At 34.7% G+C, this 16,638-nt stretch overlaps 1 protein-coding gene across 2 annotated transcripts in view; it reads left to right on the top strand.

Annotated features, from left to right (window-relative positions):
• The first annotated feature begins 1,801 nt into the window (after positions 1 to 1,801).
• The window catches only part of LOC100718030 (solute carrier organic anion transporter family member 1B3), a 52,000-nt gene continuing 37,163 nt past the window's right edge, over positions 1,802 to 16,638 (top strand). Inside the window, exons 1-2 of one of the 2 annotated variants that reach the window (XM_003470325.4) lie at positions 1,802 to 1,874; positions 5,444 to 5,586. In XM_003470325.4, coding sequence (XP_003470373.2) covers positions 5,503 to 5,586 — 84 coding nt within the window. In that variant the 5' untranslated portion in view covers positions 1,802 to 1,874; positions 5,444 to 5,502. Of the gene's footprint in view, positions 1,875 to 3,559; positions 3,707 to 5,443; positions 5,587 to 16,638 lie in introns of those variants that run through there. The other variant, XM_013153167.3, reaches the window with a different exon arrangement.

The following is a 16,638-nucleotide window of genomic DNA, read 5'->3' on the forward strand; positions in this document are numbered from 1 at the left end:
TAAGACACGTAAAATAAACCAGAGCCTGCCCTCAAGTATTGAGGTATCCCATTATAACTGTGGATTTGAAGTTCAGAAAGGTTGGAGATCATCAAGTCATCTGTACAACAAATAGCAGAGACTAAATTGGAGGAGACTAATTTCAGAGACCATGTTATTTCATCAAAACTGTTGTTACTTCTTAAGTAAATATTAATAGGCTTTTAGGAAGATTACTCAATTCTACTGATCTACGGCTATGAGCATAATATTAACTTTTAAAGACCTATTGCAATGTCTTTTCTTGGACCACTCTTATTTGTCCATAAGTCATATGAGGAGAATTGTATAATTATTTAAAGAGGAAGAAAGAAACAGGAGGGAAATGCCTTTCACCTCTAAAAACAATATAACATTGAATCTTTAACAGTGTTACTTAGAAATTATAAGGCTATCAATTCATTTGTATTGTTTTCTTTATTCTAAACATATCTTCATCTGCAACAAGTCACTGTGCCCGGGATGGAATGAATATCTGTGGAAACTTGCAGCATGAGAACACACACTGCGTTTTACTCTATAAGATTTTTTTTTTTTTGGTCTTTTTCGTTTTTATCGGTACCAGGAATCGAACTCACGACTGCCTGCTTGCAAGGCAGGTGCTTATGCCGCTGAGCTAAATCCCCAGCCCTGTGTTTTACTCTAAATGAAAGTCCGTAAAAGTTAGGGAAGGGTTGGGGATTTAGCTCAGCGGCATAATCATCTACCCAGCAGGCACCAGCTTATGAGTTCAATCCCCTGTACAAAAAAAAAAAAAAATGATGGAAAATGTTTCAGATCTTTGCTATGGTGCCCTCAAAGTCTAGCACTGTAAGTTAACTTATTACAAAAATGGTATCTCAGTTCTACTGAATGAGAATATCCTGAGTATGGGGCTGGACTGGTATTTTGATAAAGCTATATCAACTACTTTCCTGCAAGAGTGATAAGCAATAGTACTTTCATGTATGCATCTGTATTTCTAGCTGTCTGACTTTTTGTCTATATGTACACATATGTGCTTAAACGTATGTAAAGGAAGGTTTTTAAAAAATAATTATTTACATTAGTAGACTTTCAAAACAGAGCACTATGCTAGAGGTATAGTAGAAAGTTAAAAAATATTTGAGTTATTAACTTAATTATACTTTATCCCTGTTTAAAACGTTTGTGACTAATCAGGCTCTTCTATTTTCTAAAACCAGTATCACATTTGCTTGAAAGAAACTATGTGACCTTACTTTTTTCAGGGTTTACGTAAACAAAATCTATCATGCTATGTAGATTTTGTCATTTAGCAAAATTGCCCATGATGGTTAATGGGCAATTTACTATTCCATGGGGAACATCTGGTATCATCCAGTATCCACATCATATTAGAACCCTAACCCAGCACCAGACGAAAAGAGTACATTTTTATCTTGTAAATATTAATGTAACCTGTAGACCTTTAGAAAAATTATTTTGGATTCTTTGGGTTTTTTTTTGGGGGGAAAGTTTTCAAAAAGTTTGGATCATATTTTCTATTTATATATCTAAAGAAAATATCTGGATACATCCAATCTAACTGAATAAAATATGAAAGTCATTTTCAGAAACAGGGACTTGAAAAATAACATTAGTATATGATATTGTATAAGTTCTGAGAACTTATGTATCTAAATGTTAAAGTATGCAGGTTTATAGTAAACTAGAAGCAGCTAGATAATTGTCTTCTGTTTGCTTAGGGTAATGACCCGACATGGTTAATCATCACTGGATTGATTTTTTTTAAAAAGCCACCTAACAATTTAAGGACGCTTGGTCAACAGATCAAAGCTGGATCTATTATTGCTGTTGTGGGATTCAGTGTTCAGGTAAGAACCTGTGACATTGTCTAATTCAACATATCTTCTCTCTAAGGTACAAATTGCAAAGGGAAAATGTTTTAATGGTCATGATACATATCACAGATTTTATGTTTAGTGTATTCTTTACACATGTGTTCTAAAGTTCTCCAGATCTATCCCTTTTGGAGACAGATATGCTTTAGGCTTATGAGGTCCTAAATTATAGAAGGTCAGACACTTAAAATTTAAGAATAGTCTGAAGTTCTGTTTCTACTTTGTAAATAGAGAAGCTGTAAGTCTGAAAATGTGAATCTCTGGATGCTTTCTTGAATTATGCTTCAGGACAGTAAGCAACTCCATAGAATTATTAGAGTAGATGCCTTGTTTCTTAATTGAGTAATGGAAAGTGGGAATTAGAAGGGAAGCATGGAGAAACAGAACTTGTGCCAAACTTACTTGGTTACCTCTACTCCCCTGATTTCAATGACGCTTGACTCAGTGAAGGAGAAAACATTTTCTGGATAGTTTTCTCTCCAATTAAGTGAGGAAAACCACTGGTCAGCACAGTTCTTGGCTCAAACTGAGGGCTCAGAAATGCAACTTTCCATTTTCAAATCAAGAAAGTGGCCAAGTTCATAAAATGCTATTGTCCTTGTGAAGGTCTAAGTGCTCTTTACCTGCTCATCTGCACAAGCGCATGCTAGCAATGAGCCACACAGGGAGACTGCTTCTCTGTCACCCCTGAAATAGCGAAAGCTTGACATAGGTAAGTGGAGCCAGGTAAGATTCTGCCTTGGACTCCTGGGAAGGACCAGGTCCTTCTCATGGAAGAATTGCCAGGCTAGAACCCAGTGTCTGCGGTCTTGTCTCATACATGTGTGCTATGTCCAAAATTTCGCTACTATCTCAGACATTTTGAATTGTGAGAAAAAATAGGTTCAGAGGAAAACAGGTTAAAGGCTTCCAAATCATGCTAAAAATGCTGTCATAAAGCATGATGCATGATAGTCATTCAGCTTTACTGATACTCTTACTTCCTACTTCCTTTTTTATCCGCTACTTTCTACAGCTTAATCTTTGTGACAAATGACAACAAATTTCCATTTTATCCCAAGATACAGGAGAGGGGTGTGGAAGAGCAGCCTTTTTAGCCAAGGCAGGCCAATTAGACAAAAGTGATGTGGAGATAGATGTTTTCTTCTATGGAACATCAGTATGGGAGAGGTTAATTCAAGTGGGCTTTTTGGGAGACGAGCGAAGAAGCAAAGTACAACACAACATCACAAGTTGTGGAGAAACATCCCGGAGGGTAGAGAGAGAGAATTCATGTTGATGTAGTGGTTCCATGTGTAATGATTTTATGAACGTATTTTTAAAAAGTGAATTTAAAATGAGAACTTGGCTGAGGTTGTGAAGATCTTCAGAGAGGAAGAATGAGTGTGTGTGTGTGTGTGTGTGTGTGTGTGTGTGTGTGTGGTAAGACTCTTCTAAAGAATCTGAGGTTAGATAACTATAGGTTAGATAAGAGGCCAGGACACAACAACTAGAAGTGAATCCTTCGAAATGTAAACAGTGTCAGCAATGGTGATACAATAGTCTTCAAGCTTTCAGGAATGTTTACTTTGGTAGAAAGAGAGTCTAAAGGTAAAGGGAAGTTCTCCTCCTGGCCAGCCATTCAAAGATCTGCAAAAATAGGATGAAGAGGGAAGAAAATGATTTCCTAATATATTAATTCTGGGAGAAATCATACCGAAGACATATTCTTGGGAAAATCTTGCAGGCATCGTGTCAAAAGGCTGCTTCACAAGAATAGTGATTATCTCCTCACTCTGCACCCCACAGGAAGGGAGCATACTCAGGTACAGGCACCACTCTAAAATAATTGGAGATCCCTGAATTGTACATAGACACAGATTTATTCGGGTGTTTTTATATACTCACTTGCATAGGTGGTAATATCTTCTAATTTTTTTTATTTTGTTTTTGACTCACTATCAAATATGCATTATACATTTATACTCTTTAAACTTCATAATATAGAGAATCAATGCCTCTTTCTTCAGTAATTAATGCCAATTATTTAGTTGACCCTCACTTGCAGATTTTGTAATAGCAAATTTTCCTCTTCACTAGAAAAAATGGATTAATAAATGGATTAAAATGTCATAGCCAGAGACTGTCAGCAATTTAACTCTACATTTTCACTTGGAACAGTGGTTTGATATATCCTAATTCAAGAAATTATAGCATCTAACTACCTCAAATAGTAGAGATCAATGTACATGTAATATATTAATCATATAACTAGAATGTTATTAAATATATTATATATATTTATGCTCCTATGTAGACTTTTAAAAATACAAAAATATATATTGTCTACATATATAAGAATAGGAATACATTTTCTAAACCTTGGTGAAAAACACATTATCCATAAGAAAGTGAATTAAAAGGATTTAATTCATTATACTGGTCTTTGGAACAAGGATGTAGTGTATCTCGTTATAATTTTTTATACAATTTCCCGTTAACATAGTTCTAGTTTTACATATATTATAAGCAAGGTAATACCTTGCAACTGTAAGAAAAATAAAGAGGCCCTTTATTGATGTAAAGTTAAGTGTGCACAGCAGGTTAATAAATTGGAGGACAGTCACTAATAGGCCAAAATTTGTATCACAAAGAAAAAATATATTTTAAAAACGTACATCATATTTTTGAATGAAGAGGCAAGCTGAAGAATGTTTGTGTTTTCTGATCTTTTGCATTTTCACTCATGTGCATATATTTTCTTTAAAATATAAATGAACAAAATTAAAGCAAGACCATAATAATGGAAAGTCAAACATGGCTAGTCTGTCTGAGAGGTACTTATAGAACATTCTGTGCTTTTAAATATCTCAGAATTTTCTCCTACATCGTGAGTCTGATTCCACAGGTATCTCCTCTAGAAATCTATCTGATACCATCCAATTCATTTCATGACCTTGTAGGTGTCTTCATTTTCAGTAGTTGTTATGTGTAAACCATTGTTGGGTGCTTTGTAAAGCTATAAAGATAAATAAAACATACATTGACCTTATAAACCATGCAATGTCAACATGCAGAAAACATAGAATCTCAATTTTTGTTTGCTCTCTCTCTTTTTTTTTTTTTTTAACTTTTTATTGGTACCAGGGATTGAACTCATGACCACCTGCTTGCAAAGCAGGTGCTTATGCCACTGAGCTAAATCCCCAGCCCCGAATCTTAATTTTTGTAACTTAAAGTTTTTGTTACTATAGAATGTGATCTTATTAAATTTACTTCTTGTTTCAAATTTCTGCCCATAAATGTATTCCTAATTAAATTATAATTTATAATTAAATTAAATAATAAAATAATTAAATTAAATTTATAATTAAATTATAATTTTATTAATAATAGAATAATGTGAGGTTGTTCTGTTTTGTGTCCAGCATTTACCTAGCAGAGTAGTGGAGACATAGCAAGCTAGTGATTAACTGCTTGGTTGGTATTTAACTTAGAGGTTTTTTTGTTTCTAAATTGCATATTGTTTAAGTAAAATAAGTTATGCTTTTCCTTACTTGTAGGTGAACAATTCAAACCACCCATCTACGATAACTGAGAATACTGTCTTTATACTCCAATCATGGATGAATCTCAACACTTGAATAAACCAACAGAGGCAAAAACTTCAGAGCAAAAGAAAGCTAAATGCTGTGATTCACTCAAGGTGGGATGATTGTCATGATTCCAAACTAAAATAAGTGAATGGGATTCTCTTATTGTTAGAAAAGGGATTCAATTGTTATAAAAAGAACATATTTTAAATCTGAATTTTCAATTGAAGCCTAAATTCAAATATTAGTAAGATGATCCATATCTTGATATAAATGTCTTTAAATCTGACGAAGGTCTTTCTTTGATGGTTTTTCTGATGGCTTCATGTTCATTGATACCAAAAAATTAGAAAAATCTTGATTTTGTTGGTTCATGATGGAAATGTGATTAAAATAAAAGATTTTGTTGTAATATATAATACGCACAAAATATTCTTAGAAGTAAGTAGTCTCTAAACCCAGAAGACTAATGTCTTATGTATCACTTTGCAATGTTGACCTTTTTAAATATTCTGTTCTTGGAGAACAGCATTTTTCATTCTGAAACGTAATTAATATAAAAAAAGCTAATGAGTAACAAAAATGAAATCTACAGTAATCAAAAATCTTGGACCTAAGGACCTAGTTGATTTAAGAAAGCTATTTAATCTTCCCATTTACAAGTTGGTAAGAATAATTCTGCTTTCTTTTGTTACAAAACTATAGGAGCTTTAAATTGTATACTAAATACGAAAAAATAAGAAATACTAAATAAGAAAAATATGTGGCAAGCACAGGGCAGAATGAAGAAACCAAGACTCAAGGAAGTTAAGAAATTTGCCTAAAGTGGCTGACTTTGAATCTAGGAAAATGCCTTTAAATTCCACTAAGAAAGTCTCAAGGAAATCAAGCAATCAGTTACAACCACCTTTTTACCTTTTAAACTTTTCACTTAGTTGAAATTGTGATCTTATCTCGATGAATAAATCTTCAGAGACCATAGTCAATTGGACCACAGCTATGTTGTATAAAGTCCTAATTAACTTTGTTCAAGGAACATAAACTGTTTGTTTTTGGAAATTCCTGATAAAGTCTGTCCTGATGAAATATTTGAACAGCGTTGAAGCAGAATGATAGTCACGGGAAAAGATTCTGAATGATTCAGTTGAGTTACATTCTGTTATCCAGGAATAAATGCTGAGTATTACAGAGATTCCACTTATACATGCATAGCAAAGTGGTAACGAATTGGCCAGAGCAAATACGATTTTCAGAGTGACCTATTATTATATAGCATATTTTGAGGGGGTGGCAAGAGTTGGGCTTTAGCAAAGAGTATGTAAAATACATTCTCTGGGGCCCAAAGGAGATGAGAAGAGAAAAAATAACAATAGCAGCTAAGCTTTAGTAAGCTTTTAACTGCTAAACTTGGTCTTGTGTTTTATTTCTGTTAATGAAATTATACTTTATCAAAATTCTACGAGTCTTGTGTGGTTATATATTCATTTCAGATGAAAAAAGCATTAAGTATACACAGGGCAAATGACTGGCCCTAGTTGGAAAGTTGGTAAATATTGGAGCAAAGTCTTAGCCAAGACAGCCCAGTTTCAAACTCCCTGCTCTCCCCTCTTTTCCACATTGCTAAAGTAACTCGATTTTTGTAACATTAGCTCTGCTTAAGTGGTGTGAATAGCAAAGATTTAAATGTAGACTATCTACTGGTCTTCTTCATTCTGTACATCTAAACAGCTACCTTCAGATCAAATCACTAAATATCTAGCAACTATGAGATTTTATAATTGTTCATACACATGCATATACACAAATATACATGTTTTTACTGACTGCTGCACAGACTCAGCAGGTAGAAATGTACGAAAATGAAAACAGAACTAAATGTGATGCCTCATCTCTGTAATCCCAGAACTTTGAGTTGCTGAGGCAGGATGGTTGCTAATCCCTTCCAGTTTGGACAGTCTAATGAAATTCTACTTAAAACATTTAAAAAGGGGGCTGGGGATATATCTCAGTAGGAAGGCCTTTGGTTAAATCACAAAACATAAGGTGAAAATAGATACTGAAAACATTGAAGTAATAACATACTTTGATTCTTACTGGCTTGTCGATGTCCGCTCCCGGCCGGCAGGAAGGACACACGACAAAGTCTGGTAGTGGACAACCTTTTCTTTTTATTTTCCTTCTCCGTACAGCCTGCCCTGGGTTCTCCCAGCTGAAGCCTCCTCTGGTCCGCTCCCCGCGGCTCCTTTTGTGCTTCAGTCTGCCCCAAAGCCTCTACCGGTCCGCTCTCCGCGGCTCCTTTTGGGCTTTTACTTCTGGGCTTCTACCTGGCTTCTTCTTCCGCCCAGGGGTGGCACCGGTATATATACGGGTACAGTGTCCAATCATGTTAAAGTAAGCAAGGCAAGCTGATTGGCTAACATCATCAGTTGCCAGGCAGACTATATTGTTGAGCGGGTTGTTTACGCGGTAAGCAGGAAACTAACATATTCGATGGGAGGGGTAATCTACCTCAGGCTTTGCTCTTTACCACAGGCCGCACGTCCGCCGCGCAAGGCGAGCTATCACAGACGCGGCTCCCAACACTGGCTCAATTTTCTGTCTTTGTTATTGTATCAACTATGATCCAGAGAACCCTCCAGCATATGCTGTAGTCTCCTTTACACTTGCTAATTTTACTCTTCCAAATACTTACTCCTTTGTATGGCAATGCATTGTTTAAAGGGGCAAAGTAACACATTATTTCTTCAAAATAAAAATAGTAAAGAGTGCATAAATAAAAGTTCTCCCTTTCTGCTGTCATTCCCACACCCTTTTGGAGTAAACACCCCCAAATGTAACCACCAACACTGTATCCAAAAGTTTTCCTTCTGACTCATTTTCCTCCATCTACATTGATCTTTTGTTGTTCTGAAGATAAGCCAGGCTCTTGTCTGACTGGACAAAGAGTGGGAGAACTTTGTATTTGCTGGTGGCACTAACAAAATTTTCTTTTGTAGAACACCACCTCATCTCTGACCATCCCGTTTAAAATAGCCCTATCATTACTCTTTAAGCAGCTTGATTTTTTAAATAGCTTCCAACTCTAGCTAACACTGATACCCAAAACACACGTGCCTATAATCATGTGCATGTACACATGTGTGCACTTGATGGTTTAAAACAACATAAACTTATTATGTCCCCATTCTCAAGTTCAAAAGTCTAAAACAAGTTTCACCAGACTAACTTTGGGTTAATGGCAGATTCTTTTCAGAAATTCTGGAGACAGTCTGTTTTTTTGTCTCTTCCATTCTATAGGCTACCTTGAATTCTGGACTCATGGCCTCTTTTCATATTCAAAGCAAGTGATAAGGGTGGAGAAGTCTTTCTCAGGTCCTGTCTGATCAATGCCGACTCTTCCACCACCCTCTTCCACTCTCGTATTTAAAGAAGCCTCGTGATTGCAGCGGTTTTATGTGTATAATAACCCTAGCTGATCTCTCTGTTGATCAGTGGGCAACAAATCTTAATTTTATTAGCAAGCTTGATAGCCCTTGTCCTGTTACCTGTCACAGTCATGTTATAGACCTCAGGAAATCTTTAAGGCCATCCACATGAACAGAGTTGGACAAAATCGTATTTTTACATATGTATCAACTATGCATATGTATGTAGTAGGTAGAAAAATATTTTACATATGTACTAAATATATCATCCCTCTCCTCACACTGTCAGGTAAACTCCATGAAAAATTAAGTTTGCTGCCTCAGATATAACAGGCATTCAATTATATTTGCTGAATAACAGAAAGCATGGGTTGACAACCATTTCTATATTCAATAACCTGTTCCATAGATATGATAAAGATTTATTGTTTCTTTTCTTCTTCCTCCTCTTCCTTTTCTCCTCCTCTTCTTTGTTTTATATAACTGAGTATTAGTTTAGTTTAAATACTTTGACTTTAATACATGTGTCGAAACCTGTTTAATCAAATCTACCCTGGTTATTTTTTAAGGGGAAGAAAGCAGATAAACAGAAGCTTCTTGTACATTCTTTTCCATTTACTTTTCTCCACCTTTGGAGCATAATGAATCAAGATAAACTTTTGTCACTGGTTGACTGCATGGGCTGTCTTCATTTTATGTATTGAGTCATATACTTATTCCTTTACTTACCTATGTATTTATGTATTTGTGATGACCTAATGAACACCCATGAAACTACACAAAGTAAAACCTTGTAGTAACATATCTACATATGTTGGTTTTGTACTCTTCTGGTTTCTGCTTCTTACCCTCTGAGTTAAAGGCTAATTTAAATATTGTGTGATGGTTACTTTACTGTTTAGTGAGACGAGCTTACTAAATGGCTCTATATATTCCTTTAAAAGGTATGTTTGATTATTTTAGCATTTATAGAATTTTTAACTGAGAGTTATAATATTAAGATACATCCATGTTATTTCACATTGTAATAATCTATGTACTTTAAATACTATATTAAACTCCCATGGTATTAATATACTCTTATTTTTCTAGTACTCATGCATTTTTGAATTGTTTTCAGGGATGTTCCTGTTATAACTACTGTAGAGATAAATATTCTTATTCATGTTTCCTGGTGTACCCAAGAGTTTTACTTGATGATACACTACTGAGGACTGAAATAGCTAGAATATATTGTGTTTTTAAAAGGATTATTCTAATTATGCAATTATAAGCAATATATATGTGAATATCTGGATATGTGTTTTCTCCAACACTTGGTAGTATCAGATTTCTTGATTTTTGTAACTTAAATGAGCATAAAAATGGTGCCTAGTTTTGATCTTGGCTTGCATTCATGGTAACTATGGTTGAGTATCACGTCGTTCATCTGTTAGCTATGTATTTTCTCTTTCGTGAGAACCCATGATTGCCCACTTTCATATTAGATCATTTGTTTATTTCTTCTTTTGTATGATTTATTTATGACTATAATATTTTAGTGTTAACTTAATGTGAGAAAATTATCTTTAATTTTAATAGATTTTTATTTTTTCAATGAATTCTTTGATGAACAAGTATTCTTAATTTTAATTTATTTGAGTTTACCAAAGATAACTGGGTGCTTCTTAATAATACTGCAAAATGAGAAAACTTCACTCATCTTCCTTTTGGTATTAAAATCTTCATTTGTATAACATTAACTTTTACGTAAAGATGTATAATAGAAACTTAATTTTCATTCTTCTCTGTCGCAATCCAGTGCAGATCCTGAGGTTTTTGGGTCAAGGACTAGCAAGAGGATGAGAAAAATAAAGACAAGACAAATCTGGGGTCAGGTCAGGTGGAGCCCTTATCCTCCTGATGGGAGGAAAGGAACTGCACAACCACTGTAGCACCATTATTTATATAATTTCAGCCAGCAAGGCCAGCCCAGAAAAAACAGAGACCAAAACAAGCTATGTAAACAAGTTGTTGCAGCAAGCAGGCAAGGGGCCCAGCCTGCCAAGTAATGGGTTGCCAGGCAGAGGGGCTGAAATTATATGAATAGCTTCTGAATTTTCTTGACAAAATCATACCCATTATTCCTTGACAATGTCTTATCTATTATTTCTTTAATGGATTGCACCTGTGAAGTTTCACCTAAAAAGGAATTTCCAAATCTCAAGTCATCTAGATTTGCTCCACTGTTATATTCTAGAAATTTTATAATATTGAGCTTTACCCTTGGTATGTGATCCATTTCAAGACCATTGTTTTGAAGTGTATAATATGCACACCTAGATTTATTATTTTGAAAAGAGTATCTTTTCTGTATGAAAAGAGTATCTTTTCTCCATTGTACTGCCTTTGTTTCTTTGTCAGGGGTTAAAGACAAACTCAAGAGCTTTATCAGTTGACAATATTTATGTAGATCAATTTTTAAGTCCCTATGATTATATCCAATTGATTAAAAATCTTCTTGAAGTCAGCTGTGTCCTCTCTGTCTTTTCCTGTTATATAAGTCCATTTCCTGATGGACAGGTATAAAAGTGTCTAGCTATGGCAGTGGATCTATTTATTTCCCCTTGCAACCCTTTCAGTTTTTGCTCCAAGTAGTTTGGTTCCTCTGTTGCTAGGTGCAAATACATTCACTATTATTATATTTCTTTTGAGAACTTCTTTATCTTTATGTAACATCCTTATTTCTCCTGAGAACTTTGCCCCTGTCTGAAATAAATGTAGCTACTTTTGTTTCTTTCTCATGAATGTTAGCACAGAATATTCTTTACATTGATTTATATTTTTACATTTTTATATTTTAAATGGGTTTCTTGAGCCGGGGGTGGTGATACACATCTGTAATCCCTGTAATCCCAGAATTTGGGAAGCTGAAGCAAAAGAATCACCATGAGTTCAAGGCCACTCTGGACTACAAAGTGAACTCGGTGTCAGCCTGAACTGCATAGTGAAACCCTGCTTCAAAAAGACAAAAATAAACAAATAAATGTGCTTCTTGTGAATGACATATAATTGGACTTTGATTTTTGATACACAGTGACAACCTCAGTTTTTCTTTAACTGATACTCTTTTGATCATAATATTACAGCGGCTACTGATATAGTTGGATTAATATTTACCATATTTGTTATGATTTTTCTGTTATTCCTTTTTTGTCTTCTATTAGCAGTTCTGACCATTTTACATAATTTTTTTCTCTCACATTTTGTATGTTCTTTTTTTTTTTAACTTTTATAATGGTTACCATCATGTTTCCTTTATATACTTAAAACTGACTCTAATTAATGTCCACCTTCAAATGGCGTCATATCATGTAACAGGTCATATAAGTACCTTATAATAACAAAATCTATTTTTTCCTCTTTCCTCTATTCTTCAGTATCATTTTTGCCATTCATTTAATTTAGCAGGAAAAAAAAGCATATCACTAAACTAGCCATTTTGTCCACTTACTTGACATACCTGAATTTTTTTGCTAATGGCTGATATTTTTTATGACATTTACCTCTTCTCCTTTTTCTGTATTCCTTTTTCACTGTTTCTTGTGTTTTTGAACTGATGGTTTACAATTTGCATCACAAAGTATTGCAATGTAATTTATGATGTGAGTGTGTCTTCTCAAAATTAATTTTCAATCATAATCATCATAAGAATTGTATTAGAAGGTGGGCCCTTTGGAAATTGATAAGGTCTACAGACAGACTCTATATGAAAGGGATTGCAGGCATTATAAGAAAAGGCTGAGGGAATCTCTAGTCCTTATTACCGTGTGACGTAACAATGAGAAGACAGTCCTCCCCAGGCAACAAATTAGCTGGTGCACTGACCTTGGACTTCCCAGTCCCCAGAAAGATGAGGGTCTCTATTTCATTCTAAACTACCTGGTTTTGGGATAGCAGCTCCTGTGGGCTAATACATATGCCTTAACACCTTATAATGATAGCCTTCCTTAGCTTTCTCTACTGTCTGTTCTAAAATCTGATTTAAAATTTTGTATAGTATGACTCTTTTCTTTCCATTTTGTTATTATCTTTTAAGAAAGAATGGTAAGACTGTTTTCTGCATATTTTATATACTTTGTCTTATAAACTTCATGCACTATCTTCAGGATTAGAACCTTTTTTAATTTAAGGAATTGTCTGCCTGTATGTGAGACTTTCTGTTATCTTTTTTGCAGCCTCTCTTTCTCTCTCTCTGTGTGTCCCTCTGTCTCTGTCTGTCTCATTTTCGTTCTATCTCTCTGTCTCTATCTCATTCTGTCTCTCTCTCTCTGTCCCTCTCTCCGAGAGGAATTCCTCTTCCTCAAAACCTTGCTCTTTTTTTTTTATTTAAAGAAAAGGAAATGAAAAAAAAATACATGGAGATAAAAAAAAAAGGGTAGAAATAATACTAAATTACAGACAAACAAAAGGTAAGAAATTGCCGGTTGATAAGTTACAAATTGTCATCTTCGAAATGGCTGTTCAGGTTATAGAATTAAAGTATTTAGAATGACATTCAAAAAAGTGACCCTACAAACCATTCTGCTCTCAGCATATGCAGAGATGGGGACGGCTATCACAAAGAGAATGAGAGATGCGATGGTAGTTGCTATTGTCTTCCCTAATTTGGAACTTGAGGACCTAAAAAGACTTCATCATCCTGTAATGATTTGATTAGTTCTATAATATGCAATAAGTATATAAAGTGGGTGAAGTTAGGGACAACTATTTGTAAGAAGCTAGAGACAGTTAGATAAGGAAGATCTCCAGTGGACTTGCTTTGAAATCTGTATTTCTTTAAATTGTTTTTTATTTTTTTTTAAATGTTCTGTTCTGATTTGATATGGTTAATCTTACCCTCTTTGAGATGTAAAACCTTGCTCTTTTGTCCTGAGTTCCCGTGCCCTGGTTGCATGGGAAGACCTGAAGGGGAGTCTCTTTCAGGCTGAGCACTAAGTGCTGAGGTAGAGAGGAGTGGACAGAAGATGAGGGTGAAGAGCAGCAGACACCAAGAAGCCACTTGTCACTCTGCACTGTGCCAAAGACTTCTCTAGCCAAGGTTTCCACAAACCCACAAGGGACAGATTGTCCTCTGCTACTGCAGGACTCCTTAGAGGTTTACCTCTGAAAGAAAGTGCCAAAGTTCAGTCAACCCTATTTTTTTTCTTTAGCCGTTTTGTTGGGCAGAACTTTTGAGCTATTGTGATTTTTTCTGGGAGGGCCTCTGTAGCTGATTCTTAGAAGTTACCACCAGTACCAACAATCAGAAGGAAGGTACTGATTGCCAGAGGCTGATTTCAATCACACAACTCTACTTGTAACAGCCAAAAATAATATTAGAGCTTTGTATTTTATTAGTGGGAGCAATTTAGTAGCTAAAGGGGAAAATGAAGATCAAATCTGGGAGTACTGAACCCAAGGACAAAGGTAAAGTTCAAGAAGGGCTTATTTCAAAACAGGAGTCTTTGAATGAATGCTAATAACTTCCTTTCTCATCTTAGAGCACAGTAAATGAATAAAGAATTTAATACTTTGAAACGCGAGTATATTTTACATTGTATTAAATGATTACATCAAGGAAACAATTTATGACAGAAGTTTGTCTTTTTAGGTAAAGCGCTTTGCAATTTGGAAAATTATCTGTCTCAAAACTACCTGCCAGAACAATGGTTCTGTTGAGCTCCACGTCTGCCTAAGTTGTGTCTACTGAGTCTATATTTATTTTTGGGCAACTCAAATTAGGCTGAAAAGATTTCACTGTGTTTAGGGCCCAAACTTTGTTTTCCTGGCATTTCCCATCCCAAACTATCATTATTCCTGTTTCCAGTAATCCATACTAGAAAACTGGGAAAAAAACTGGAATCTTGATTTTCCGTTTTTGTTACAAAATGTGGTATTCCTCTTAAATCTCTTCCCAACTGTGTCTGAAGACATTTTTTTTTCTTTTTCTATCTGTATTCATCACCTAAAAAATATTCTTTGAATTCAGGTTTCTTGTAGATTTCTTTGCAGTAAGCTGATATATAGACATATATCTACATATATATATATATGACAGATACATAGCTATATATATATGTAGTATATAGATATATATCTATATATGTATACTATATATATATATATATATGTCTAATGTCTATCAGAATTAGCCCATAAAATTTAATGCCTTTATATTACATTTAAAAGATTAGCCTCCCAATATTTGGAATATTTTTACATTTTCATATTTCTATCTTGATGCTGTATCAAGTAGATTTTCTTTCTGTTTTTCAAACGTACTGGTTCTCTACACTGTCAGTAACTTTCTGCATAGTTCTCATTTTAAATCTATTATTTATTTTTCAATTTATAAACTATTACCTCCTCAGATATCACATCTATAAATACTTTAATGTATGCAGACAGAATTAATGACTTTTCTCTCTAAAATTTTTTGTGGTACTGAGGATTGAACTCAGGACTTTGTGCACACTTAGGCAAGCACTCTACCACTCTACCACTGGGGAGCAACATCCCCAGCCACACTCTATATACTTCTTAGCATAATAAATTTGTACCGAGTAAGTATTGTGGTAATACATATGACAGTCTATCTTGTTTCCTGCACCCATGCAATTGTTAATTCTTTTACAGCATTTATTATGTCTTGGTTTTTACTCTCCTTGTTTTTACATACTCATTCCAACTCCATCACTTAGCAGACTGCCATATTGAAGTTATTCAATAAATGTTTGCTGAGTGAGGCAATCAGGGTTCAGATAAGTTCAGCAACACTGCAACCTGAAGTGGAAACCTGAAGATGGCCTTTGACTTTAAGCCCAGAACTTTGGTGATAATAAATAACTGACCTTCCACGATAACAGGTAAACACAGACTTTACCTCTTAGTTCAATGTTTGTCTTTTCTTCCTAGTAATCAGGTGATTACAAACATTTGTGCCTTTGTTTTGAAAACCCTCAAAAGTACTTTATCCTTATGCTACCTGTATTCTATGACCTATTATAAGGAAGATTTTAACTTTCTTCTTTCTTTGGCATTTTGTTAAGCTCTGAGAAATTCATTATATTGCTTTTTCTCTGTATTTAAGTGTTACATTAAGAACAGGGTTAGTAGGAGTTACAGTGATAACCTAAGGAAACATCATCAACGTAACTGACTCATTTCATACTATCTTAAAATCCTAACTCATTGGAGAGAGCTTACTATGCTGGTTAAGTTTGTGTCTATGACCCTCTTGTCATTTGTAGAATCAATTTAGGATTTTACTAAGTAGGATTTTACTGTGAGAATTTTGACTCTGCATCTGTTTTATCTGAAGCTAGCATTTCTTTAAAGATTAAAGCCACAGATAATATAAAACCTCTCTCTGAATTTTTTGAAAGCTTCTGGTAGGACTGGACTCTGGTTATTCTTGTGTCTGCTTTCATAAGATTTCCTGATGATTTCTGAAATTTGTACCTCCTTGATTTCCATCCTAAGAGTTTCATAGTCAGTATTTATTTTTCTTTTTCAGCTGAACTTCTTGAAACACTGACTCTGAGAATGTCCTGCCACTCGCCTCTGCTGGCCTGGGCTATCCACCGGAATATAGAGAGTTCTCATGTCCAATTGAGAACGTTGTCCAGCTTGTTATAAATCAGTGATATTAGCTTAAAATAAAACTGTAAATACATTTGCTCAAATAATCTGATGCTGTGACCAACTTATGAAATGCTT

This window comes from Cavia porcellus, unplaced genomic scaffold (genome assembly GCF_034190915.1).
Source record: "Cavia porcellus strain 051 isolate PalLab524CR breed Dunkin Hartley unplaced genomic scaffold, mCavPor4.1 scaffold_27, whole genome shotgun sequence".
In the NCBI taxonomy this organism is placed as follows: Eukaryota; Metazoa; Chordata; class Mammalia; order Rodentia; family Caviidae; genus Cavia; species Cavia porcellus.